The following is a 25,161-nucleotide window of genomic DNA, read 5'->3' on the forward strand; positions in this document are numbered from 1 at the left end:
AAAATGTTGTTTTCCTGTCATATATAATCCAGTACACACACTCCTGTTGTAACTTCATGTCTGTCAGGATGGATTCTTTATTATAAGTGTGATACGCTTCTGTGTATAATGTCCCTGTATATTGGGATTTTTTTTAAATATTATTATTCATGTACCAAACTCAGGCTGAAATCAGCTGGAAGGGTTGCACAGTTGAAGTGTTGTTCCAGAGCAGCTGTTCTCATTTCTTACCTGTCATTGTAAAAAGATATTTGTGTGGTTAAAACTCTTTTTTTTTTACCAAGATAAGACTAAAAATTGAGAAAGACACACGGTGTCAGAGCGTTTCCTTTGTGACTCTATTCAAAGAGGAATGAAAAATAAATGACAAAAAAGGAAATTAAGCAGAAAAACTAGATTAAAACTACATCACAACACAAGTACACAGGCCTCTGTCACCCCACTGGGTCATGGTTTCATCTCCTCTCCTCTCCTCTCCTCTGCCCTCCTCCTCATCAAGTAGACTAGTTATGCTGATTCTTGTGTAGTTTTTCTGCTTTCCCCCCCCCCTTCTGTATTCATTTACAGGTATCGCAGCCTTCGGAGCTGCGTGATGACCTCCAGCCCCGCTGACCCACTCGGCCGGCGGCTTGTATAAATAGTGTATTTTTGTATGTATTTCTATGCTCTATGCCTCTCCTCTCCTCTCCTCTCCTCTCCTCTCCTCTCCTCTCCTCTCCTCTCCTCTCCTCTCCTCTCCTCTCCTCTCCTCTCCTCTCCTCTCCTCTCCTCTCCTCTCCTCTCCTCTCCTCTCTCTCTCTCTCTCTACCCAGCCGGCCATCAGCAGGAGGGTCCCCCTACATGAGCCTGGTCCTGCTCAAGGTTTCTTCCTGTTAAAGGGGAGTTTTTCCTTGCCACTGTTGCTTGTCTGGGGTTAGGCCCTGGGATTCTGGAAAGCGCCTTGAAACCATTTTGATTGTATAAGATGCTATATAAATAAAGATTGATTTATTTGATTTGAAGTAGCCAACATAATAGGATTCCAAACTGTTTATTGCACATAAATACGCTCTGAGACATGCAAAGGTTCTTTATATTTGACACACTTTCTGAATAACAGTGTGCAGATAAAAATACCACTTGATATTAAAACAATTTTTACTTCATAAAACCTTCATTCTTGTTTCATTAGTATAAATTATCATCAGTAGATTTTATAGTAACTATTTATTGTTATAATTGTATATATTATCAAATATTTATCTTATTTTGTCTTAATAAACTGGGGAAATGTCACTTTGACAGGAAAACTGACAGTTGGCTTTCTACATAGTTTCTTAAAACTGTCTCGTTTGCTGAGAACAAACCAAACCTTGAACAGTTTTTCCTGTTAGGATTTAGCGTCTGGTCTTAAATTCCTGCAGCCCTCTAGCGCCACCAGCTGAATATAACTTGACACTGTTTGTAATATCCGCGCAGCCCCCGTCAGGCGCTTGAACACAGCCCCAGTTAATAAACCACAGCATTATACTGCGGAGGTAATAAACCTTTTTCCTTTTAACTTTTGAGCACTATTAAGGAAGAACATGTCTCTCCTACAGGAGCCTGCTGTTAAATTGAGGATTGATTAATTAGTCTCAGATTTTGCTACCTGTCTAATTGCCTCAGCAATTTGGAAAGTTCAACCGATTGATTCTGTCCTGCAACGCAGCACATCTATAAATCATGTTGTCATCACTCCTAATATCTCCTCCAATTCCATCTGCTCCAACTATCTGCACCTGCTTCACATGCCACACACACACACACACACACACACACACACACACACACACACACACACACACACACACACACACAGTAGCCATTTACTCATTGTACTCCTCCACGATCTCAATGTCCGAACATCCAGGGTTTGGACATTGAGATCGTGGAGGAGTACAAATACCTGGGTGTTCACCTCAACAATAAACTGGACTGGACTCACAACACAGACGCACTAGAAGGGCCAAAGTCGTCTCCATCTGCTGAGGAGACTGAGGTCCTTTGGAGTGTGCAGGACACTGCTTAGGACTTTTTATGGCTCTGTGGTGGCATCGGTGATCTTCTACGCTGTGGTCTGCTGGAGCTGTGGAAGCTCAGAGAGGGACAGGAAGAGACTCAACAAGCTGGTCAGACGGGCTGGCTCACTCCTGGACTGTTCTCTGGACTCCATTGATGAGGTGGGTGAGAGGAGGATGTTAGCCAAGCTGACATCAATTATGGACACCCCCTCTCACCCCCTACACAAGACTGTGGGGGCCTTAAGCAGCTCCTTCAGCAGCAGACTGTTACACCCACGGTGTAAAAAGGAACGTTACCGCAGGTCATTTATCCCAACTGCCGTCAGGTTGTACAACATTCACTATTCTTAATGTAGCACCAATAACCCATGGTTTGGCATATTTTTCTTTGCACTACTTAATCATACCTCCGGAATGTCTTATTTGCACATGTCTTACTTGCACCTTCATTTTTCTTCATATTGTCTGACATTCCTTTCTGTATATAATTTTTAATTTCTGTATATAATGTATAATGTACATAGTAATGTACATAATATAAGAGTCTTTTTATTTTTTATCTTTTAGTACTATACTGTACTGTACACCACGGGCTACCGCTGTAACACGTGAATTTCCCCGATGTGGGATCGATATAGTTTTTCCTTATCCTTATCCCTAAACATGAAACTATGTAATTTACATCAAGAGCCGCCAGTGTTGGACACTTCATGGGGAAACACAGTTGATAAATTCATCAGCTCAGATTGGGGAAGGAAAACCTTAATTGGGGCATCTTCAGGAAACAGGGTGCTGGAATGATCTTTTTCTGTTCTTCTGTTCATATTTAGCAAACCCTGCAAACTATACACACCCATTTTAATGCTGAAGCTATTGTCTCCAGAGATAACTCTACCAATTTGGATAAGTGATTTAGTTGGAACTCTTTAGCGTTTCTATTACTGGCACATGTGGCAAATTAATAAAAACAAGAACTGGAATCATCAGGACCAGAGAAAAGAAAAACTGGAGATGTTGAGAGCTCCTCTTCAGGACCATCAAGGTCTTTCTTTAGAATTTTACAATCTTTAGAACGCAATAGCCAAGTGTGAAGACCTCAAATACTGAAATTATTCCGATATGACTTAATACCTTCATTTCTTTAAGAAGCAGACAGACAAATAGACATACATGTAAATGGTTGTGGCCTAAAGACAAGGAGATTTGAATATTTTATTTTCTGTATTGGCTCGCAGGTGACCGTTAACATAATCAGCATAATCTGCATTTAATCTGGATATTATTTGATTATGGCGCTAATCATATTACTCAGGGAGGCACAATTACCAATATTTGTCTTTCCCTTTGTGTAACTCTCAAGCAAGCTGTGGCAAAAGAAAACATTTTATAGGTGAGTTAGAGGACAGAATCCTGATTAAAGGATCCTCACAGAAAGAGACTAAATCCACAGAACTGATGTGATCAACTAATCTATTCCCAAAGAGATTAGAAGTAAACACAATGACCTCAGTTTTGGCTGAATTAAAAAGAAAATTTATGTCTCTGATTTTTGACAATGTCCTGTGTGTGTGCGTGAGTGTGTGTGTGTGTGTGTGTGTGTGTGTGTGTGTGTGTGTGTGTGTGTGTGTGTGTGTGTGTGTGTGTGTATTTGTGAGGGATTCATAGATTCATTAAATTCCCTATTAATCATTAAAATATTTTAGATCATTTCTCTATGTCATGGTAACTCATTAACTTTACTCTGGTAACTTTGTCTTACCCTTAAAGGTGAACTGTCATTGTAAATTTTGATGTAGTAGTTTTAGGCTCGCACCCAACTTCCCAAAATTCCTTTTTGTGTGTGGGCATTTCCGAGCGGAGAGTCCGCCCGAGCTGCGTTTTGCGCATGCGCGGGGCATGAGCACTGCAGAGGACCCTGCAGCTGGCTGCAGTCTGGAAGAATGTGCGTGTGTCAGAAGTGGGTGCAGACCGGGCAGAACTGTTAGCCCCGGCCTTATGTTGCAGAACCGCCTTTCTGGCTTGTGTCCGTTTCACCCAGTGCGGGTTGGACTAATGGCTTCTGAAGACTGAAGGTCACTGGCGAAGTGGCTCCCTTTGCCGCTATGGCCTCTGTAAGTGTCGCCTCGGCGGCTCCGAGCCTCGACAAGCGCTGGAAGTCCTTCTCGCTGCTCTTCTACCGCGCCGTCCGTGACCTGAAGCCGGTGTGGATGCTGGAGGAAATGCGGACTATGGAGGCATTTTACCAGGAGGATGACCTGAAGCAGAGGACTTACACCCCCTCGGAAGCGCTTCTTTACGCCATAGTTCACGACCATCAGCCGTACGCGCGGTTCCTCCTCGGCCGGTACCCAGAAGAGGCGCTAGCGAAGCCCAGCGAGCGCTTCTGGTGCTGCCCGTCCTCCGCCCCTCACCTCACCATGGCTGTCCGATATGACAGGTTCTGCATCCTCAGGCTCATTTTACATGAAAGTCGCGTACGTCTCCACACGGACGACGTGCGGACGCTGTTGCACCTTGCCTGCGAGCTGCAGCGGCCCGAAGCGGTCGTCATTCTGCTGGGAAGCGGAGCCTCCCCGCAGGCTGTGGACCAGAACGGCTCGACCCCACTGGATGTCACCCTGGAAAAGCTCCGGGAGACGAGCAGCGGTTTGGCCACCCAGTGTCTGGACGTCTTGCTCATGTTCACCCCGAAGGTTCGCTTTAAAATGAGAGCAGCTCTGGAGGCAGAGCCGGGACTGTGGAGAGAGCTGCTGGGGGAGAACACCTTCGGTTACCTGGCCAAGAAAAGCCCAGCGCCTCTGGTTCTCATCGCCATGCAGACTGTGGTCAAACAGCTGAGCCCTGCGACCGTCCTGGACAGCCTCCAGGAGCTGCCCATCCCGACCTCTCTGAAGCCGCCGGGTCTGCCTATGACCCGGCGGGCAAGGCAGCAGCTGATATAGAGGGATGTGATGGTGCAGCAGCCAGGGAGGCTTTAACATAAACTGTTTATTTCAGGGCTGCGTAGTCGCATATAGTTCTTGTTTTTATTAATTTGCCACATGTGCCATCTTTATGTGGTTTCTTTGACTTCCTTCCTTTAACCCTAAAGCCGATTCACGTTTCTCTTTCAGATGAGAGTATTTCTACTTCTGATGTCACATTTATTTACTGTCTACTGGCTGTAGTTTAATACCAGTTTAATATAGCATGGTGGTTGATGCTGCTGCGTAGCAGATTCAGAGCACTGTGGTCTGCATCAGTCATGCCGCGGTAAGAACTGCTTTTCTTTCCTGAATCTGCTTGCATTCAGTGATAACTGGAAAAAAAAGGATTAAACGAGTTACTTGAAATGAATTAACATTTGTGTTTATCTTAACTGGCACTGTAAACAGCCTTCATTAAAAGCTTTTTTGTTATTAACGATCAATGGCAAAGTAGCTACGGAGAGACGGTTTGTTGAGCTCTAATAAACTCATTCAGAGCATTAAAAGCTGAAAAATGCTGTTTCATGTTGAATTCTAACAGCTAGCACGTGTGTTTATGTCACAAACATCTGCCTGTAAATGTTTAGGCCTGACGTTTCAACTGCAACATTTATTCCCCTAAAGGCATCTCTAATACAAATACCATCATCCTGCAGAGAGAACTTGCCATAAACTGGTATTTCCAGTTTTAAAAATCTATTGTATTTATCCTCCCCACTCACATATGCACAAAATATTTGTTCAGCCACTCCAGTCAATCAGAACTAGACTGAACTTGTTTGAACAATTAATTCAGTATTTATTAACACTGGCTTAACCAGATCCATATATTCATATCTGAAAACTATCGTGAACCTTTGCATGGTGTGTTGAGCAGATTTAAAAGGGAACTAAAGAGACCTTTGCATAAATCTTATCTCAGATATATGTACGTCTGAGACTCATTTAAATATCAGCGCCTGTGTGAAACGAGGGCCGTGCTGTTCCAAGAGAGAGAGAAAAGCGTTCCATAAAGTAACGTCAGCTCATTTAAAATGAAATGATACTTTTCACTCATCTCAGTAATTCAGAGATTCACCTTTGACCTCCAATCAGGAGTTCTCATCATAGGTGACCCTGCCTTTGGGGTGTTTGTGCTGATGTGTATGAACTGCTTTGCAATCCATTTAATCTCTCCTTCATGAGTTAAGGTTTTCAGTTTCATGTCTTTGGGATGAGTTCCACTCTAGTTTTGCCATCAGTGTGTTTTTGGTTTACATTGGTCAGTTTAAATGTGGGGATTTTTTATTAACTATGAGTTATGTCCTATTTTTATTTTGTGGTTTGTTTGTGTCGTCTCTGTTCTCCCTTCGCCTGTAAATTCCTCCTGTTCAGCCTCACCTGTTCAGCCCTACCTGTTAGGTCTTAAATGTTCAGCCTGACCTGTTAGGTCTTACCTGTTGGGCCTCACCTGTAACTCACTGTTCATTACTGCTCACCAGTAATGGCTGTGTGCTTACTAGTGTTTTGCGTTTGTGCAGATGTTGTTTGCTTGCTTGTTCATGTCATTTTGTGTATCAGGTGTGTTTGTCTTTTCCAGCCGCTGCATGATTTTGTTGTTCTCCTATTTTTAGGTGTCTGTTGTTTTTTTTTTAATCACTCCTCACTGTCAGTAAGTTCCATTAAACTTATTCAGCCTTAGTGGTCTGTATGTGGGCTCAAACAGCCTGAAACTAATGCCTCACTAATTATACTCATCAGACCAAAGAACCTTTTATTCTTGTTGTCTTTGGAGTTTTTCACTTTGCTTAAGGCAACTTTAGATTCAGATTCAGATTCAGATTCAGATCCTTTATTGTCCCACACGGGGAAATTTACAGTGCAACAACAGCAACAAGAGCACTCAGAGAAAAATAAGATAGAATCAAATAGAAATCAAATGGAATATACAAGAGGGTGAATATTTACAATAATCCAGATAAATGGATACTCGGCCTCTGTGTACCTGTACATAGTACAGAGGGTGAATACAATATACATATCAGAATATATAATATTCAGATTGTGTTAGCGGTTGTTATGTTTATTGTGCAGTCTGACAGCAGCTGGCGGGAAAGATCTGCGATACCTCTCCTTCACACAGCGAGGGTGGAGCAGCCGCTCACTGAAGGAGCTGCCCAGTGCTGCCAGGGTGTCCTGTAGGGGGTGGGACGTGTTGTTCAACATGGATGACAGCTTAGCCATCATCCTCCCATTTCCCACCACCTCCACTGAGTCCAGGGGACATCCCAGGACAGAGCTGGCCCTCCTTACCAGTCTGTCCATCCTCTTCCTGTCCCTGTCCGTGATGCTACTGGACCAGCAGACTATCCCGTAGAAGATGGCTGATCCCACCACAGAGTCATAGAAAGTCCTCAGGAGGGGTCCCTGCACTCCAAAAGACCTCAGCCTCCTGAGCAGGAACAGTCTGCTGTTGCCCTTCTTGACCAGGGCGTCTGTGTTGTGTGTCCAGTCCAGGTTATTGTTTAGGTGAACACCCAGGTACTTGTAGGACTCCACCACGTCAACATCCGTTCCCAGGATGTTCACTGGTGCAGGCGGGGGGTTGTTACGCCTGCGGAAATCCACCACCAGCTCCTTGGTTTTGCCAGCGTTGATCTGGAGGTTGTTCTGCAGGCTCCAGTCCACAAAGCCCTGAATAAGTTCCCTGTACTCCGTATCGTCCCCGTCCGTGATGAGGCCGACAGCAGCAGAGTCGTCAGAGAACTTCTGGAGGTGACATGAAGATGTGCTGTATGAGAAGTCCGCGGTGTAGAGGGTGAACAGGAAAGGAGCCAGAACTGTTCCCTGCGGGACACCGGTGCTGCAGAGAAGGCGATCTGACTCGGAGCCCTTCACCCTCACAAACTGTGGTCTTTGTGTAAGGTAGTCCAGAATCCATGTTGTGAGGTGGTGATCCACCCCAGCTACCTCCAGTTTGTCCCCCAGCAGCCTGGGCTGGATGGTGTTGAATGCACTGGAGAAATCAAAAAACATGATCCTCACAGTGCTTCCAGCCTTCTCCAGGTGAGTGAGGGAGGTGTGGAGGAGGTAGATGACGGCATCGTCCACCCCGATGCTCGGCTGGTAGGCGAACTGCAACGGGTCCATGAAGGAGCTCACCAGTGGGCGCAGGTGATCGAGGATGAGTCTCTCCAGCGTCTTCATCAGATGAGACGTCAGAGCCACCGGCCTGTAGCTGTTGAGCTCCTTGGGGTGCGGTGTCTTCGGCACTGGGACGATGCAGGACGTCTTCCACAGCTGTGGCACTCTCCCCAGCCTCAGGCTCAGGTTGAACGTGTGACTGAAGATCCCACACAGCTGGTCTGCGCAGGACTTCAGGAGCCTGGAGCTGATGCCATCCGGACCCGTCGCTTTCCTGGCCCTGTTCTTCTTCAGGGCCTTCCTCACCTGGTGTGGTGTGAGGGACAGGCTGGAGCAGGGAGGTGTTGGTGGGGGGGATGGGCATGGGCCAGGGTGTGAAGTGTCGGGAATGTGTGAGCTGAAGTTCATGAGAGAGGGGGAGGAGGGGGGACAGGAGGAACAATGGGTTGCAGGCACAGACAGTGGCAGGGGTAGCAGCAGAGGAGACTGGGCTGGGGGAGGGGTGGGTACCTGATCAAATCTATTGAAAAACAAGTTCAGGTCGTTAGCCCACCCCCGGTCGCCCACAGGTTGGGACTTCTGCTCCTTGAAGCCCGAGATGGTCTTCAGGCCCTTCCATACCCCACAGATGTTGTTCTGCTGCAGCTGGTTTTCCATCTTCCTCCTGTAGTTGTCCTTCTCCTGTCTGATCTTCCTCCTCAGTTCCCTCTGCACAGTCTTCAGCTCTTCCCTGTCTCCAGACACAAAAGCCCTCTTCTTCTCCTTCAGGAGGGCCTTTATGTCTGGGGTGATCCAGGGCTTGCTGTTGGAGAAGCTCCGTACAGTCCTGGTGGGTACGGTGTTCTCCACGCAAAAGTTAATGTAGTCAGTGATGCAGCTGGTGAGGTTGTCAATGTCCTCCCCATGGGCGTCGCTGAATACATCCCACAGGGTTGTGTTGAAACAGTCTTTCAGGGCCTCTTCGGCTTCTTCGGACCATTTCTTCACTGTGCGGGTGACAGCAGGCTGCCTCTGCACAAGAGGTTTGTACACAGGCTGGAGGTGTACAAGGTTGTGGTCGGCACGGCCCAGGGGAGGGAGTGGGAGAGAGTGGTATGCCTCCTTGGTGTTGGCATAGAAGAGGTCCAGTGTTTTATTGTCCCTTGTGTGGCATGTGACGTACTGGGTGAATTTGGGCAGAGAAGATGATGGAGAGGCATGATTGAAGTCTCCAGAGATGAGGAGGAGGGCGTCAGGATGCTGTGTTTGCAGCCTGCTCACTGCTGAGAGCAGGACATCACAGGCTGCATCAGCGTTAGCAGAGGGGGGGATGTACACAACCACCGCGAGGGCATGTGTGAACTCCCTCGGCAGGTAGTGAGGCCTCATGCTAACGGCTAACAGTTCGATGTCCTTACAGCAGTGCTGCTCCTTGATAGTGATGTGCCCAGGGTTACACCATCTATCGTGGTTTAAAAGAGATTCTTGTCTTTGTCGGTGAACACCCACTGGGAAAATTTGTTATAACAATCTCATTTGTGACACATTGTAACCTGGATTTCACCAGCCTAACCAGTGAGTAAATACACAAATGTAACACACTTCTTTTAAGCGAAACGTGCTCCACGGATGCCCAACAGGGGGAGCTGTCCGCCAACATTTAACAAAGACATCCAAAAGCTCCAACTGTTGCAACTATTACCCCCCACCCCAATAATGATACCAATAAAAATGATAATGATCATAGTAATAGCAATGACAAATACCATTACAGCATTTATAGGAGCTTGATACGGCCAAATAATTAGATATTCTAATTACTGTCTTTATTGTTTCACCTCTGATACCCCTTTGATTTCTCTTTGAATAGGTCAGCTGAATGCAGCATTAACATCATCATTCAAAACAATGATGGCATAGGAAACAGGAAGAAGTATAATACTGTGAAACTGGGACTGCCTGAAAGATTACGACATGTACAACTACTTTCCCGAAGTCTTATCTGGGCTGATAACAGATCGTGTGTCCAGTCTATAATCAATTTCAGTAGGTTCACCTGACTAGTTCTGGACCTCTTTTGCAGACTCAGACTTTCTTAATTACAGTATCAATCAATCAAACAATCTTTATTTATATAGCATCTGTTTCTAGGTGTTTTCCAAAATCCCAGGGCCTGACCTCCAACAAACAACAGTGGCAAGGAAAAACTCCCCTTTAACAGGAAGAAACCTTGAGCAGGACCCTCCTGCTGATGGCCGGCTGGGTAGAGAGAGAGGAGAAGGGAGAGGAGGACAGGTAGAGGAGACAATAGGTAGAGAGGATAGAAATGCATAAATTATAATAAACTGCTGGTAGAATTGAGTGGGTCAGCGGGGTCAGAGATCAGCAGGTCAGCATACAGCTATAAAGGCGGCTATACCTGTTGATGGATACAGAGAAGGAGGAGAGGGGAGGGGAGAGGAGAGGACAGGAGAGGATAGGAGAGGGTTAGATTAGCAAGATTCAACAAGTAACTTCATTAATCTGCTCATTAGCTACTTTCTTTCCCTTGACACTAGCTCCTGTAAATACATCATCACCATTTGGGCGATGACGCCCAGCTCTATCATCACAACTTTATTCCTCCTGTGACGGGTGCGATTAGGACCCAAAAGCAGCACTCTGGAAAGCTGGACCATGGTAATGACTTTTATTAGCACACAAACAGGAACTCAGGCAGACAGGAAATAGTCCGTTCTTCAGGCTCAGGGCCCGCACAAAGTCTATGGGTTGCAGGCTCGGGGAGTGGGTCGAGCAGAGCCGGAATGCGGAACCAAGGCGGAAGGACGTAAATCCTCGGAACCGTGCAGTTCTGCTTACAGTGGGCAGTAGTGACAGAAAGGGGCTTACAGGAGAGGAGGTTGACGATGTAGCGGAGCAGACTGGGGACGAGCAGCAGTGAAGTCGGGGCCAGGCGGAGAAGTCAAAACCAGGTGAGCAGACAGGAACCAGAAACGCTGAGGCAGAAGTCGTAGTCAGGGGCAGAAAGCAGGTAGGTTGTCCAGGGAACAGGCGAGGCAGGCAGAACGAAGACAGGCAGGGTCGGTAACAGATAATCCGGCAGGGAAATAACACTGGAAAGTCTCGCATCGAAGCAGAAGAACAATCTGGCATAGGCTGAGAGTGCAGGGGAGGTTTATAAGCAGGGCTGATTGGGAATAAGCTGTGGCTGTGCTTGCAGGTGAGTGGAGTTTAGCTGACGGGGTGGGAGTGGCTGGCAGGTAGAGTGGACCAGAGGCAGGGAGAGTGGAAAATCACTGGGGCAGAGGGACAGGAGGGAACTTGGAAAATGGGGCTGTGACAGAACCCCCTCTCAAGGGACGGCCCCTGACGTCCCAAAAACAAAGTCCAAGCTGAGCCAGGTGGGTGGAGGGGGGCCTGGAGGAGGGCTAAAATTCTTCTGAGGCCTCCGACTCAGCTTCCTCTTCGTCCTCGTTGCTGGATGCATCGGACGACAGGAAGGAGAAGGAGAAGGAGACAGAGTCTCTAAACTGGCACCCCCACCAGCATTGGGGATCTTGGAGGGCTGGTCAGGGTGACAGCGATGGAACATGCGGATGAGCTGCGCATCCAGGATGTGACGGGCCAGGACCCATGACCTCTCCTCTGGGCCGTATCCCTCCCAGTCTATGAGATACTGAAGACCCCTTCCACGGCGGCGGGAGCGCAGCAGGCGGCGAACTGTGAAGGCAGGACCCCCATCAATAATCCATGGAGGTGGTAGCGGCTCTGAAGCAGGCATCAATGGACTTTCACGAACCGGCTTGACCCTCGAGACATGGAAGGTTGGGTGGATCCGCATGGTCCGGGGCAGCTTGAGTCTGACAGCTGCAGGGTTGATGACCTCCACCCTCAAGGGAAGGTCTCATGTCGAGAGCCATACCTTCTGGCCCACCTGGTACTTGGGAGCCTGGGAACGACAGCGGTTGGCCGCTGTCGAGTAACGGTCAGCAGCCTTTAGGAGAGCAGCCCTGGCCTGGGTCCAGGTCTGGCTGCAACGGTGGATGAAGGCCTTGACGGATGGACAGGAAGCTTTCTTCTCCAGGGCCGGGAACAGTGGTGGCTGGAAGCCGTAGGCACACTGGAAGGGGGAAAGTCCCGTGACAGAGCTGGTTAAGGTGTTGTGTATTCTACCCACAGTAGCTGCTTGGACCAAGTGGTGGGGTGTCTGGACGCCATGCAGCGAAGCGCCGTCTCCATCTCTTGATTCATCCTCTCCGATTGGCCGTTGGATTGGGGATGGAAACCAGAGGACAGGCTTACGGTGGCCCCGATGAGACTGCAGAACTCCCGCCAGAATATGGACGTGAACTGGGGACCCCGATCAGAGACCACATCAGACGGAAGGCCGTGGAGCCGAAATATGTGCTGCAGAACTAGTTCGGCCATCTCCTTGGCCGATGGAAGCTTGGGTAGGGGCACAAAGTGGGCCATCTTGCTGAAACAGTCTACCACTGTCAGGATGGTGGTGAATCCGCCCGACAGTGGCAGACCGGTAACAAAGTCCAGAGAAATATGGGACCAGAGCCGATGTGGCACAGGCAGAGGTTGCAGGTAACTGGCAGGGGCCTGGCGGGAGCACTTGTGCTGACTACAGATCAGGCAGGCGTTGACAAACTCTTTCGTGTCCTCCTCTAAAGTGGACCACCAGAATCGTCGCTGCAGGACCTCTTTAGTACGACGAATGCCTGGGTGACAAGTGAGCTGATTCTCCATGGCAGCTTTTACACGCTCCTCTACCTCCCAGGTGAAAGAAGCCACCAGGCAGGGAGCAGGGAGAATGGTGTCCGGGTTAAGGGCAGTGTCTTCCGTTCCCAAAAACTGGCGGTATAGAGCGTCAGGCTTGACGTTGCAGGAGCCTGGCCGATAGGAGAGGGAAAAGTTGAATCTGGTAAAAAATAAGGACCACCTGGCCTGACAGGAGTTCAGTCTCGTCGCTGAGCGGATGTACTCCAGGTTCTTATGGTCCATCCAAACCAGGAAGGGCAATTTAGTACCCTCCAACCAGTGATGCCACTCCTCCAATGCCAGTTTCATGGCCAATAGTTCCCGGTTCCCAATGTCATAATTCCTTTTTGCTGGAGACAGACGTTGGGAGAAGAAGCCACAGGGGTGCATTTTCTGGTCATCCGCAGAGCGTTGAGAGAGAATGGCTCCGACCCCCACGTCAGAAGCATCCACCTCTACTATGAACTGCCTCTCAGGATCAGGAACCAGGAGAATGGGAGCTGAGGTGAACAGGGTCTTGAGGCCCTGGAAAGCCTCCCTGGCAGCCGGGGACCAATGGAAGGGTACCTTGGAGGAGGTAAGAGCAGTGAGTGGAGTGGCCACAGTGCTGTATCCCTGGATGAACCTTCGGTAAAAGTTGGCGAATCTCAGGAACCATTGCAGCCGTTTCCGGGACTCGGGTACGGGCCAGGAGGTGACGGCAGAGACCTTGGAGGCGTCCATCTCCACACTGCCTTGACCGATAATGTATCCCAGGAAAGAGACGGAGGAAGCATGGAATTCACACTTCTCGGCTTTCACAAACAGTGAGTTCTCCAGCAGGCGTTGGAGGACGGCCTGGACATGATGCACGTGTTCCTCCTTGGAACGGGAGAAGGTCAGGATGTCATTCAGGTAGACAAACACACTCTTGTTGAGCATGTCTCTTAAAATGTCATTAATGAGTGCCTGGAATACGGCCGGGGCATTAGTAAGGCCGAAAGGCATGACCAGGTACTCATAGTGTCCAGTGGGTGTGTTGAAGGCAGTCTTCCACTCGTCCCCCTCCCGGATCCGGACTAGGTGGTAGGCATTGCGGAGATCCAGCTTGGTGAAGACCTTGGCCCCCTGAAGCAGCTCAAAGGCTGAAGCGATGAGTGGGAGAGGGTACCGATTCTTGACGGTTATATCGTTGAGACCCCTATAGTCGATGCAGGGCCTCAAGGACCCATCTTTCTTCTCCATGAAGAAGAACAACGCCCCAGCAGGCGATGAGGAGGGGCGGATGATCCCGGCGGCCAGAGCATCATTAATATAGGCCTCCATGGCCTCTCTCTCTGGCGCAGACAGGGAGTAGAGACGACCCTTGGGAGGCGTGGTGCCGGGCAGAAGGTCTATGGTGCAGTCATACGGCCGATGAGGGTGCAGGGAGGTAGCCTTAGCCTTGCTGAACACCTCCCGGAAGTCGTGATATTCGGAGGGCACCCCAGACAGGTCGGGGGTCGGACTGGATTTGACAGACAGTAGAGGTACAGCGGCTTGATAAAGACAAACCTGGTGACAGGAGGAACTCCACCCCAGAATGGACGCCGTCACCCAATCAATGTGGGGGTTGCGACGACGGAGCCAGGGATAACCAAGGATGAGTGGGAGGTGAGGTGACTTCAGGACGTGAAACTGTATGGTCTCGTGATGGTTGTCGGACAGAAGCATGCGGATAGGCGTGGTCTGGTGAGTAACGGTCCCCAGGAGGGCCATCCAGGGCACTGGCAGGAACAGAATGTGGTAAAGGAACCTGGTCGATACCCAGCTGGACGGCGAGCTCCTCGTCGATCAGGCTGACATCCACCCCAGAGTCTATGGTGGCGAGGGTATGAGAACCCCCCGCCAACAGGAGCCGGACGTGGAACAATGGCCGTGGGCAGGGGGCAGAGTCTTGAGTCCGACTCAGAAGTACGCCATCGTTTACTGCTGAGCCTTCCCTTTTACTGGGCAACGAGAGACGAAGTGTCCAGCCTGGCCGCAGTAGAGGCAGAGGCAATGTTCCCTCTAAGCTGCGCGCTTGTGCAATCGCGCACTGCTTGCACATACTCAGCGCACAAGAAAATCTATGCAGCGCACAAAATAAAATTCAACAGAAACGCATCAATTAATATCTAATTTTAGAACTGATATGATCTAGTTAATTAGACCAGTAATATTGTTTTCTGTACCATTTCGCAATGTAATTCAATGAGCGACAGCTGTCCAGCCAATAATCCGATACAGTTCACTTACGCTACGCAGCCAATCATAGCATTGACAGTGTTTGCATATGTGCCCTGCCTTTACTCGCCGTGCACGTTAGCTAGCTAACACCAGTGCAGCGGAGTTAAGAGACGCAAATGCTAATCCCTTATCATGGCGAAACGAACGGGCAGAGACACATCCACTCATCAAGCCAAAGTAAAAAAGAAATGCGGTTCTTTTAAGATGGAATGGCTGTCAGAGTATGTGCAAATAGAAGAACAAGCGGTGAAACTGAGTGACTCTTCCTATGGTTAAAGCAGGACTCTCACATATAACATAGTACACGTCTCATGAACAAGATTTTCGTCTTTTTCATTTTATGTGCTGCTGTCATTTGATTCTTTTAATAAGCCATGTAACTTGCTATGATCCAAGGTTTTGAACAAGCGTGATACTGGTGTGTGGCCACAGTGTACCCATCTGATGTTGCTCACAGTGGTCCTCAGTGTGCTCAGGGAGCTTGTGTGTCTGCTCAGACACATGAAAAATTAGAGGAAACATTGGGCAGAGGTTCCCATGGCGTCGTCGCTCTCGCTCCTCAGGTCAGGCTGGTGCGTCCCACCTGCATGGGTTCGGCCCCCCCAGATGCAGGCTCTGTGAGCAGGTTGGGAGTGACTGGAGACCCTCGCAGGCGGGCGGAAAAATGGTGCTCCACCCCTCCCCGGTGTAGCTCCCTTCTCCTTGCCTGGATGCGCCTGTCCAGCCTAGAAGTCAGCTCTATGAGTCCATCGAGGGAGGGTGGAAGATCATAGGAAACCAACGCATCCTTTATGTATGGTGCTAGCCCATTGCGGAAGGCGTCGCACTGGGCTGCTTGGTTCCAGTCACTAAGCCGGGCCCGGGTACGGAAGTCAATAGCGTAGTCAGCAACGGGGCGACTTCCTTGCTTCAAACTCATGAGTCCCCCGGTGGCCTCCGGGCCCAGAGAAACAGGCCCAAAAACCTTACGAAGCAGAGAAGGTCTGGAATGAGGAACAGGCCGGCGTGCCCCTCTCCCACTCTGCCGTTCCCCACAGGCGTGCTCTGCCAGTCACGTGATTGATGATAAAGGCGACCTTCGCCGCCTCCGAGGCGAAGGTGTAGGGCTGCAGAGCAAACAGGATAGAACAGTTCGTAAGAAACGGATTGCAGCCCTCTGGGTCCCCGGAATAACGCTCTGGGGCTCCCACCCGGGGCTCTGGAGCAGTGCCTGGTGGGGGGAACAGGAACCGGAGGAGCTGGAGCAGGAACAGGAGTGGCCAGTTGGGTCACTGAGACCACCAGCTGTTGGACCTGGGTGGCGTTAATGCCCGCTCCAGGGCCGACGCCGTCTGCCAAGCCTCAGCAGCATTGGAGGCTAGCTGGGCCTTGAATTGTTGGAGCCTCCCCTCCAGTTGGTCCAAGCGAGAATGAGGTGGTGACGAGTGTGCTGGGTCCATGTTTGGCCAGATTAGGACCCAAAAGCAGCACTCTGGAAAGCTGGACCGTGGTAATGACTTTTATTAGCACATGGGCAAACAGGAACTCAGGCAGACAAGGAAACACAGGAAACAGTCCGTTCTTCAGGCTCAGGGCCCGCACAAAGTCTATGGGTTGCAGGCTCGGGGAGTGGGTCGAGCAGAGCCGGAATGTGGAACCAAGGCGGAAGGACGTAAATCCTCGGAACCGTGCAGTTCTGCTTACAGTGGGCAGTAGTGACAGAAAGGGGCTTACAGGAGAGGAGGTTGACGATGTAGCGGAGCAGACTGGGGACGAGCAGCAGTGAAGTCGGGGCCAGGCGGAGAAGTCAAAACCAGGTGAGCAGACAGGAACCAGAAACGCTGAGGCAGAAGTCGTAGTCAGGGGCAGAAAGCAGGTAGGTTGTCCAGGGAACAGGCGAGGCAGGCAGAACGAAGACAGGCAGGGTCGGTAACAGATAATCCGGCAGGCAAGGAAATAACGCTGGAAAGTCTCGCATCGACGCAGAAGAACAATCTATCAAAGACTGAGAGTGCAGGGGAGGCTTATAAGCAGGGCTGGTTGGGAATAAGCTGCAGCTGTGCTTGCAGGTGAGTGGAGTTGAGCTGATGGGGTGGGAGTGGCTGGCAGGTAGAGTGGAGCAGAGGCAGGGAGAGTGGAAAATTACTGGGGCAGAGGGACAGGAGGGAACTGGGGGAATGGGGCTGTGACACCTCCTACCACCTTCTTCCCTCACAGACTGCCTTCATGAATTAAACTCCTTGTTCACTAATTTCCTTGAATTACGTATTGATAAAACAGCTCCTTGGCACCTATTTTCTGTCACTTTAAGAGTTTGGGTGTCATTCCAGTCACGGCATCAGCCACGCAACATTAATCATCTTGCTTCCTTCCCAACATACCTCCAGCATCCTTGTTCCCTCTCGCCACTTCTCTTCTTGAGCATTTTTCCTCCCTCCTTTAGTCTGTCAGCGTTCAGCGGCTCTGGAACCCTGTGATATTGCCTTTCTCCCTCTTTTCACTCACAGACCTATAACTCATATGTTTAGGTTAGAATAGTCTATTTAATTTCAGATGCAAATCCTTTCTTCTTTCTAGGCCACTTTAATGTTTTGTGCTGCTTTTAGTCTCCTGTTTATTGTGCTTTATGTAGATTGTCTGACTGTCTCACGGTCTGATCCTTTACTCTGTCCTTGAGTGTTCTGAAATGACCTTCAGAAAAATCCTGACTCCTTATCACCATGTTTACTTTGTTTGAAAACATTTCCACTTCCTCCTGCATCTGTCAAAATGTCCCGAGGACAATTTATGGAACTCTATCAGCCGTACAAAAACAGGTTTTAGTTTGTTTTATTAGCACCTCCCAAATTCCACCATAAGTTGACAAAAGTGTCCCCACATGAAGAGCTTTGTTCACATCCCTAAAGATGCAGGCATGTCTGGTGTCACGCAGCCTTCTTTTGTCCCTGATAGTGCTGAGCAGCATCACTGCTCACGAGGATGGGGTCAACTCTGCACATTGTAACTGTGGGGCCCAGGCCCCTGGGGACATTGAGATAGGTTTCATCTGGCCAATCCATTATAAAGTGAATAACATTCAGGATCGAATAAGACCAGAACTCTTCACTTGCTCTTTGTAAGTATTGTCATTATTTTATATTTTTTCACTTAATTGCAACCTCTACCTCCACTTAAGTAACATTCTTTTCAAACTAGGTTATTTCACAATTAAAAACCGAAAGTACGAAAAAAGAGCAATAATTACACATTTATTCAATGGAACCAATGCAGTTTTTAAACAATATATACATACGAGATATGCCAATGTCAACATTCAAAAGCATATTTAATATTTTCATTATTTTCTGTCGAAAGTCTCACAAAGGTCAGTCATAAATTTTCACTCATTTATTTTTGTGAATGCATTCAGGATGATTTAGATTTAGTCTTTATATCTTTTTGTTGGTTTCATATTATTCATAAACTTGTCCCTTTATTTAGGAGTAAATGTGTATATTTAAGTAACTAAGGATGTGGCACAAATTTAAAGAAGGATTGGAATGAAAGTAAACTAGTCTAAAAACACTGTAAGATGGAGTATTCACTCAAAATGATCCATTTAGGGGAAAATGCAGCCTTTTATATTTGACCACAGTATTTATTACAGTAATTACTTTTGTTCCATTTTCAGTTTTGACCTGGAGTCATTCATGACGTCTTTAGGTGCGATTTATGAAATTGAGGTGATAAACGCAGCAGGATTGCTCCCAGGAGTGCGTCTTGGATACCTGATGTGTGACACGTGCTCACATGCCAGCAAAGCTCTGCAGAGTGTGGAGCACATGCTCTCAATACACCATTCTCCGACTGCCACATGTGGCTACATCGACTTCAGGCCCAAGGTCAAGATGTTTTTGGGAGCGTTGCATTCAGAAGTGGCCGTCACTGTGTCCAGACTGCTGAACGTGTACATGGTACCCCTGGTAAGTGACAAAGACTGTACTTAGTATTTAATGTTGCGCCTCTGATCTCTGCTAGTACTCAGCTGGTGAACATACATGATAAACATAGCTTCACAAATTATGTATCCACAACATTTAATAGCACATTTCTATATTCTAAATTACTAAATTCTAAATTACTCTTGTGTGTTATACATGCAGTTATGAACATTCAACTTGTGAAAATTTGACATTTGGTTGAAGGTAGTAATTAAGTCATGAGAAAACAACTTAAGTAAATAGTTACACAAATGAGTTTATGAATAAGTAAGTAAAAATGTTCATTTAGGATTTTGAACTGAGTTGAATCTCAGGTTTTGGTATGTTTTGTATATGAAAAGCATGAACAAGTGAGCGCTCTTACCCGAAAACTACCTTGGGAATTCTGGTGGTAACATTGGCAACAGTGTTTCTAAAAGTTAGTGTCTGAAATAATATGTTGTTGATAATGCCATAATCCTCTCCTTAAGGCAAGTCAAGCATACCTTTGCACAAAGCTTTATCATGGCAAGTTGAAGTTGTTTGCGTTGCATATATGACTATTGACTCTTCTGCATTAATATCTGGCTCAAAGGGAAAATATTAGAATTTGTGGATTACATAAATTTGATACTAAAACTAGTCATTCAGAGTCATCAGATAGTTATCAGTAGTAGTAAAACTAGTACAAGCTGTGATGCCTTTTGGTTAAAGGTAGTAATTAAGTCATGAGAAAACAACTTAAGTAAATAGTTACACAAATGAGTTTATGAATAAGTAAGTAAAAATGTTCATTTAGGATTTTGAACTGAGTTGAATCTCAGGTTTTGGTATGTTTTGTATATGAAAAGCATGAACAAGTGAGCGCTCTTACCCGAAAACTACCTTGGGAATTCTGGTGGTAACATTGGCAACAGTGTTTCTAAAAGTTAAGATGAGAAAAGCAACTAATGTTCACGCTGAATGTGACTAAAAGCACTTGTGCCTTGGTGAAACTTTCGTCTTTAAGTGTCAATGTGTGCAGTAAACACTTGGATACAAGTTGAAAGTATTTGACTGTTAAGGTGAAATGTATTGTAAACGTAAGCGAGACTAATTGTTAAGTATGTTGTTCTGTATTAGCCAGTAATTTATTTTACTTTTTCTGTACATTTCAGTTACGAAATACCACTTGCCAAAGATGTTCAGTAAAAGTACACCTTGTTCAGAGATCTTTTGGGTTTGTTCGCTGGCTATCTAGCCTCATATGTTACTTGGTGTGAGGACAGCACACAGGCAGTAGAGGTCAATGTAGTGTTTTCAGTTTTTCCTTGCAGCATAATTCAGATTGTTATATGAGCTGTTTCAGCTTAATGTGCGAGATTAGATGATCTCTGTGTTACATTTCTACAGTGGAGATTGATCATAATTATATGGGTCAAACTGGGTCCAAAAGCTTCTCTGAATTTTTATTCGTGCAAGTTCTGCATATTTAACTTTGCTCATATATTTCCTGATTTTCAGATGAGTAGTGCTTCATCCTCACCTAAACTGAGCGATAAGATCCACTACCCAGTTTTCTTCCGAACTGTCCCCAGTGACAAACACCAGATGAAAGCAATAGCAAAACTGATGAATTACTACGGTTGGAACTGGGTTGGAATTGTCTACGAGGATGGAGAATATGGAAGAGGAGCGTTCCAGAGCTTTTTAGATGATGCTGCAGACAGTAACGTGTGCTTGGCCTACCAGGAGATCCTTCCACATTCTGAAAATCCTCCATATTCATTACAATACATCCAACGCGTTAGCCAGCAAATCATTTCCTCCAGTGCCCAGGTGGTATTGCTGATTCTCAGGCCAGAGCTGGTGGAGGCCCTGTTTAAGGAAATGATCCGGACCCACACAACAAGGACATGGATCTCCACCGAAGCCTGGTCCCAAAGTTCCCTGGTGTCCAAGATGGAGGGCATTAACATGGTGGGAGACATTTTGGGCCTGACCTTTATTTCGCATAAGAGCAAAGCATTTGACAATTATCTCACAAATCTCATAGCAACACCAGGAGGGAACAACAGCTTCATTGAAGAATACAAAAACCTGAGATTCAACTGCACCCCAGAATGCTTCTCAGTTAAGCCCCCACCCCACTGCCCCCCACCTCAGCTCTTGAAAATCAAATCTCCTAATGCATGCAATATGGAAGATCCACACACTCAGAATGACGCCTATCTTGTAAATTATCTGGACACCAGCAGCGCTCTAGCCAGCAGAGAAGCAGTGTGGGCCTTGGCATACGCTCTTCAGAAGCTGCTGAAGTGCAACAGCTCCATGTGTTCAGGAGAACTGAACTTCCCACCTTGGAAGGTAGATCTCCATACGAAAAAAGACCATTTTCTGGCTACTACATTGGGATTAACTAACATTCTTCTCTCGCTTCACAGCTTCTTGAAGAACTGAAGAAGGTTAAGTTCACCTTTGAAAACAAGACTTTATTTTTTGATGAAAATGGTGATTTTGTCAGTGGCTATGACTTGATCTGGTGGGAAGTGGATGGAAACCACAGGAGCTTTCAGAAAATTGGAAAATATGCCATCCTTGATAAGCAAGTAAGACTCACTGTCCAGAATGTCACCTGGATTTCAACAGGAAACACCACAGTAAGACCCACTCATTCATTCTTCTTCTTATTATTACTAGTATCATTAATGACAACAACCATAACAATAACAACAACAATAATAATATAAGCTGACAGTTATATTGTTATACTGCTTTCATGCACACACACAAACACACACACATTAAGGGTCAGGTGTGGTGTAATGCAGTATAAACTAAATAAACTATAAAATGGAAATGAGAATGATGCACAATGCAAAATAGTGCACATTTTCATGCATTAAAACAATGTTGTCACGCTTACCATGACCTTTTAGGTACTGTGACATTGCTTTGCCGCCCTGATGTACCTCTGGGTACTCTTGTTTTGCTCCCAGGCCCCTCAGTCTCGATGTTCAAAGAGATGCCCTCCAGGCTCGATAAAGAAGATTCTGAACGTTTCCTGCTGTTACACTTGCAACCCCTGTCATGACGGGACATATGCGGACAAATGGGGTATGTCTGTTTTATATACTGATGCTCTGTTTGATTTTACTGTCCATTCCCGCTCACATCAGGTCTCATTCTAACGAGGGTGTGCTAATTTTAGCCTAATGTCGGGATGATTTGGGACAAATCAAATTAACTTAAGATGACTATGGAGTCCTTTAACTCCTGTAAATCTGTCATTTTTCCCTAATAGATCTTGTTGACTGCAAAAAATGCCCTAACGGAACATGGTCCCTTAAGGGATGGAATCACTGTGAGCCAAGGTGGGAGTCCTACCTCAAATGGAGTGATCCTTATCCCATCACCCTGACAACAGCGGCGAGCTTTGGGATATTACTTTTGATTGTCATCTTGATAATCTTCTTAGTGCACAGAGACTCTCCACCAATGAAACGAGCTGAGGTTAGACTGTCTTGTGTGATGATAGTTGGTCTGGCAGTCAGTTTTGCGAGCGTCATTTGCTTCATGGGTAAGCCCACAGTGTATCTTTGTTGTGCACGTCACCTGATGTATGCGATGGGCTTTACCCTGTGCGTGTCCTGCATTCTAGTCAAGGCCTTCCGTTTCTTTCTGGCCTTCCTTCCCTTTGGACAGATGACAAACAGGCAACTACACAAACTTTACAACCCCCCTGTGATTGTCACCATCATTACTGCTCTACAAGTGATCATCTGCCTTCTCTGGATGATCTTTGATTCTCCATATGTTGAAGGCAGTCCTCCGTCCCCGCAAACTATGAAGAAAATCCTTCAGTGTCGCGAGGGCGCCACGTACATTGGTTATGGAATTATGTTGGGCTACATAGGTCTGTTAGCACTTATTGGATTCCTCCTGGCCTTCAAGAGCCGTAAAGTTCCCCATGAATTCAGTGAAACGGGGTACATCATTTTCAGCATGCTGATGTATTTGTTTGTGTGGGTGTGTTTTATCCCTGTTTACATCACCAACCATGAAGAAGGAACAGCTGTGCAGGCTTCTGCTATCCTTGTCTCAACCTATGGCATCATCTTCTGTCATTTTTTACCCAAGTGCTATGAAGCACTTCGGAAGATAAAAATTGAAACATTGGAGACGATTGTGGAAAGGAGCTTAAGTCTTACATCAGACTCGACAACAGACATGTTCGACCCTCAAATGACCATATCCACGCAGAGGACGGACAGCTTCTCCAATTTAAGTACAACAACTATATTGGGGATGTCAGGATACAGCAGTAAGGATAATGCTGCTGCCTCAGGTTTAGTTCTGACACCAGTGCCTAGAGAAGGGGGCTATTTTCCTTTTTTCTCTAATAAGAAGGGAACAAAACTCACAAAGAGATGTAGAAGTATATCCCTCTGAATTCTTTGGTCAAAGTAAATCCCTTTTTTTCTTGCTTTTGTACTGGAAGCACTGTAAAGTTGCCCACTACACCTAAACTATGAATGAATTGTGAAAGTGACTAATGTGGTTGCTGTCTGTCTGTCAAACCCTAACCGTCTGTCCAAGACAAGGTCCAACAAAATCTGCACAACTGTGCGTCTTTAGGCGCTGCCTGATCATTCCCTACATGCACAGTCAACTAGCTTCAAACATGACATGTAAGTCAAGAATTAATAGAAGGAAAAACAGAAAAAAATGTGATTCACTTTAAAAATCTGTGTACTCTTACTGTCTTAGCTGTGCACCACACTTGGACCTGTTTGCTTTACTTTCCATGAGTTGAGGCTTCATTGCACCCATGTTGTGTAAGCCTGAGAGAAAACACTGGAAAAACAGGAATAGCACAGCACTGATCCCATTCACAGGCATTAGCAAGTTGTCATGCTGATAAAACAGAAGCCTCAGTCTTGCACAACCACAGGCAGCTTAACCCGACTGACCCAAAGACTAAGAAAAACATCTTCCTTTGTTCCATGTTCTAAAACCCAGTTATCTACTGTGTGATTACCAACATTAGGGCTTATCAGAAATGGTAAAACAATTTCTTTAACAGTCAAGGTCTTAAAGGTTTATTTTTGCATTTTTAAACTTCCTCAGTTTGCAGTGCACCTACTCTTATCAAAAGTATGTTTACATTTTTTTCCTGCTTGATCTTGATGAGCTGACTGCAGATCTGTATCACATACCATTTACATCAAACCAGAAAATCAGAATGCACTGTTAAGAGGTTCACACCCCAGCGTTTGTCATCTGGTGCTCCTGCTGCTGTTTCTGTGATACATCTGTGCGTGGGTGTTGAGGATTAGCCAAATACTTTAAGATAGTTAGTGACTCAATTATGTTACTGTTCTCAAAAACCATATGTGTAGCTTTAAAATGGTTAAATTCAGAGTTACAATCAGCTCCTTGTTTTACCTCTGAGCAGTATCTGAGCAAACAAAATTATAACAAACTGTCACACTTTTAACAGATTCTGATCATAATTATGGGCTCAAATCAGCGCTCACATGGTTTTTACAACTAAAACTAGACTACAAAAACACCACTAAACAAATTAGCTATTATTTACTTCATCCATTAAGCCATAATTTTCTACTAGCAAAAATAATCAAAAACCCAACTGAGGATAAAATGTTTGCCATGAGAAACTATAAAGCACAATAAGACTTTTTATAGAGATAATATAGATAAGATAATATAGCACTAAAAAAATGTGACCCACTACCTGCTTTGTGTATTTACTGGCCTAGTTTATTGGTGTAGGTGGGTTCTTAGATCTGGCCAAGAAATGACTTTCAAATATTGTGTATTAGCTGCACATGCAAAAACCCATCTTAATTGCTCTTATTTACCTGATTCAATCAAACTCAGAGGTGAGGACATTTTGGTTACTCCTTGCAAATTCATGCCGCCAGTTCAAGGTTGAAGTTTGGTTTTAAGGGAAAGGCTAGGGTTGTGATTATAGCGAGTCATTTATGTACAATATGAGGTTTAGGTTAAGGGGTACTGGGTAACACATATCATTCTATAGTATTCCCTGGAGGCATCAGGTCAGTCATTTTAGCTGTTTATCTCCCGAGCGAAACC

The 25,161-nt window shown here is 46.4% G+C and overlaps 2 protein-coding genes across 2 annotated transcripts; both read left to right on the plus strand.

Annotated features, from left to right (window-relative positions):
* The first annotated feature begins 3,919 nt into the window (after positions 1-3,919).
* On the plus strand, positions 3,920-5,523 carry LOC101077899 (ankyrin repeat domain-containing protein 9). Its single transcript, XM_003977318.3, has one exon. The coding sequence runs from the start codon at positions 4,145-4,147 to the stop codon at positions 4,982-4,984; it is 840 nt and encodes a 279-aa protein (XP_003977367.1). The 5' UTR covers positions 3,920-4,144; the 3' UTR covers positions 4,985-5,523.
* A 12,475-nt stretch (positions 5,524-17,998) lies between these two features.
* On the plus strand, positions 17,999-23,593 carry olfcb1 (olfactory receptor C family, b1). The gene is made up of 6 exons (XM_011618469.2): positions 17,999-18,218; positions 18,774-19,065; positions 20,566-21,408; positions 21,486-21,701; positions 22,041-22,158; positions 22,346-23,593. The coding sequence occupies exons 1-6, from the start codon at positions 18,010-18,012 to the stop codon at positions 23,491-23,493; spliced, it is 2,826 nt and encodes a 941-aa protein (XP_011616771.2). The 5' UTR covers positions 17,999-18,009; the 3' UTR covers positions 23,494-23,593.
* Positions 23,594-25,161: the final 1,568 nt, after the last annotated feature.

Source organism: Takifugu rubripes, chromosome 16 (genome assembly GCF_901000725.2).
Source record: "Takifugu rubripes chromosome 16, fTakRub1.2, whole genome shotgun sequence".
Classification (NCBI taxonomy): Eukaryota; Metazoa; Chordata; class Actinopteri; order Tetraodontiformes; family Tetraodontidae; genus Takifugu; species Takifugu rubripes.

Bases quoted from the DNA above. Each gene is read 5' to 3' on its own strand.
- olfcb1 (XM_011618469.2), top strand. From the start codon at position 18,010: ATGCAGGCATGTCTGGTGTCACGCAGCCTTCTTTTGTCCCTGATAGTG. The intron at 21,702-22,040 runs GTAAGACCCACT...TTTTGCTCCCAG, and splicing joins TTTCAACAGGAAACACCACA to GCCCCTCAGTCTCGATGTTC. The intron at 22,159-22,345 runs GTATGTCTGTTT...TTTCCCTAATAG, and splicing joins GACATATGCGGACAAATGGG to ATCTTGTTGACTGCAAAAAA.
- LOC101077899 (XM_003977318.3), top strand. From the start codon at position 4,145: ATGGCCTCTGTAAGTGTCGCCTCGGCGGCTCCGAGCCTCGACAAGCGC.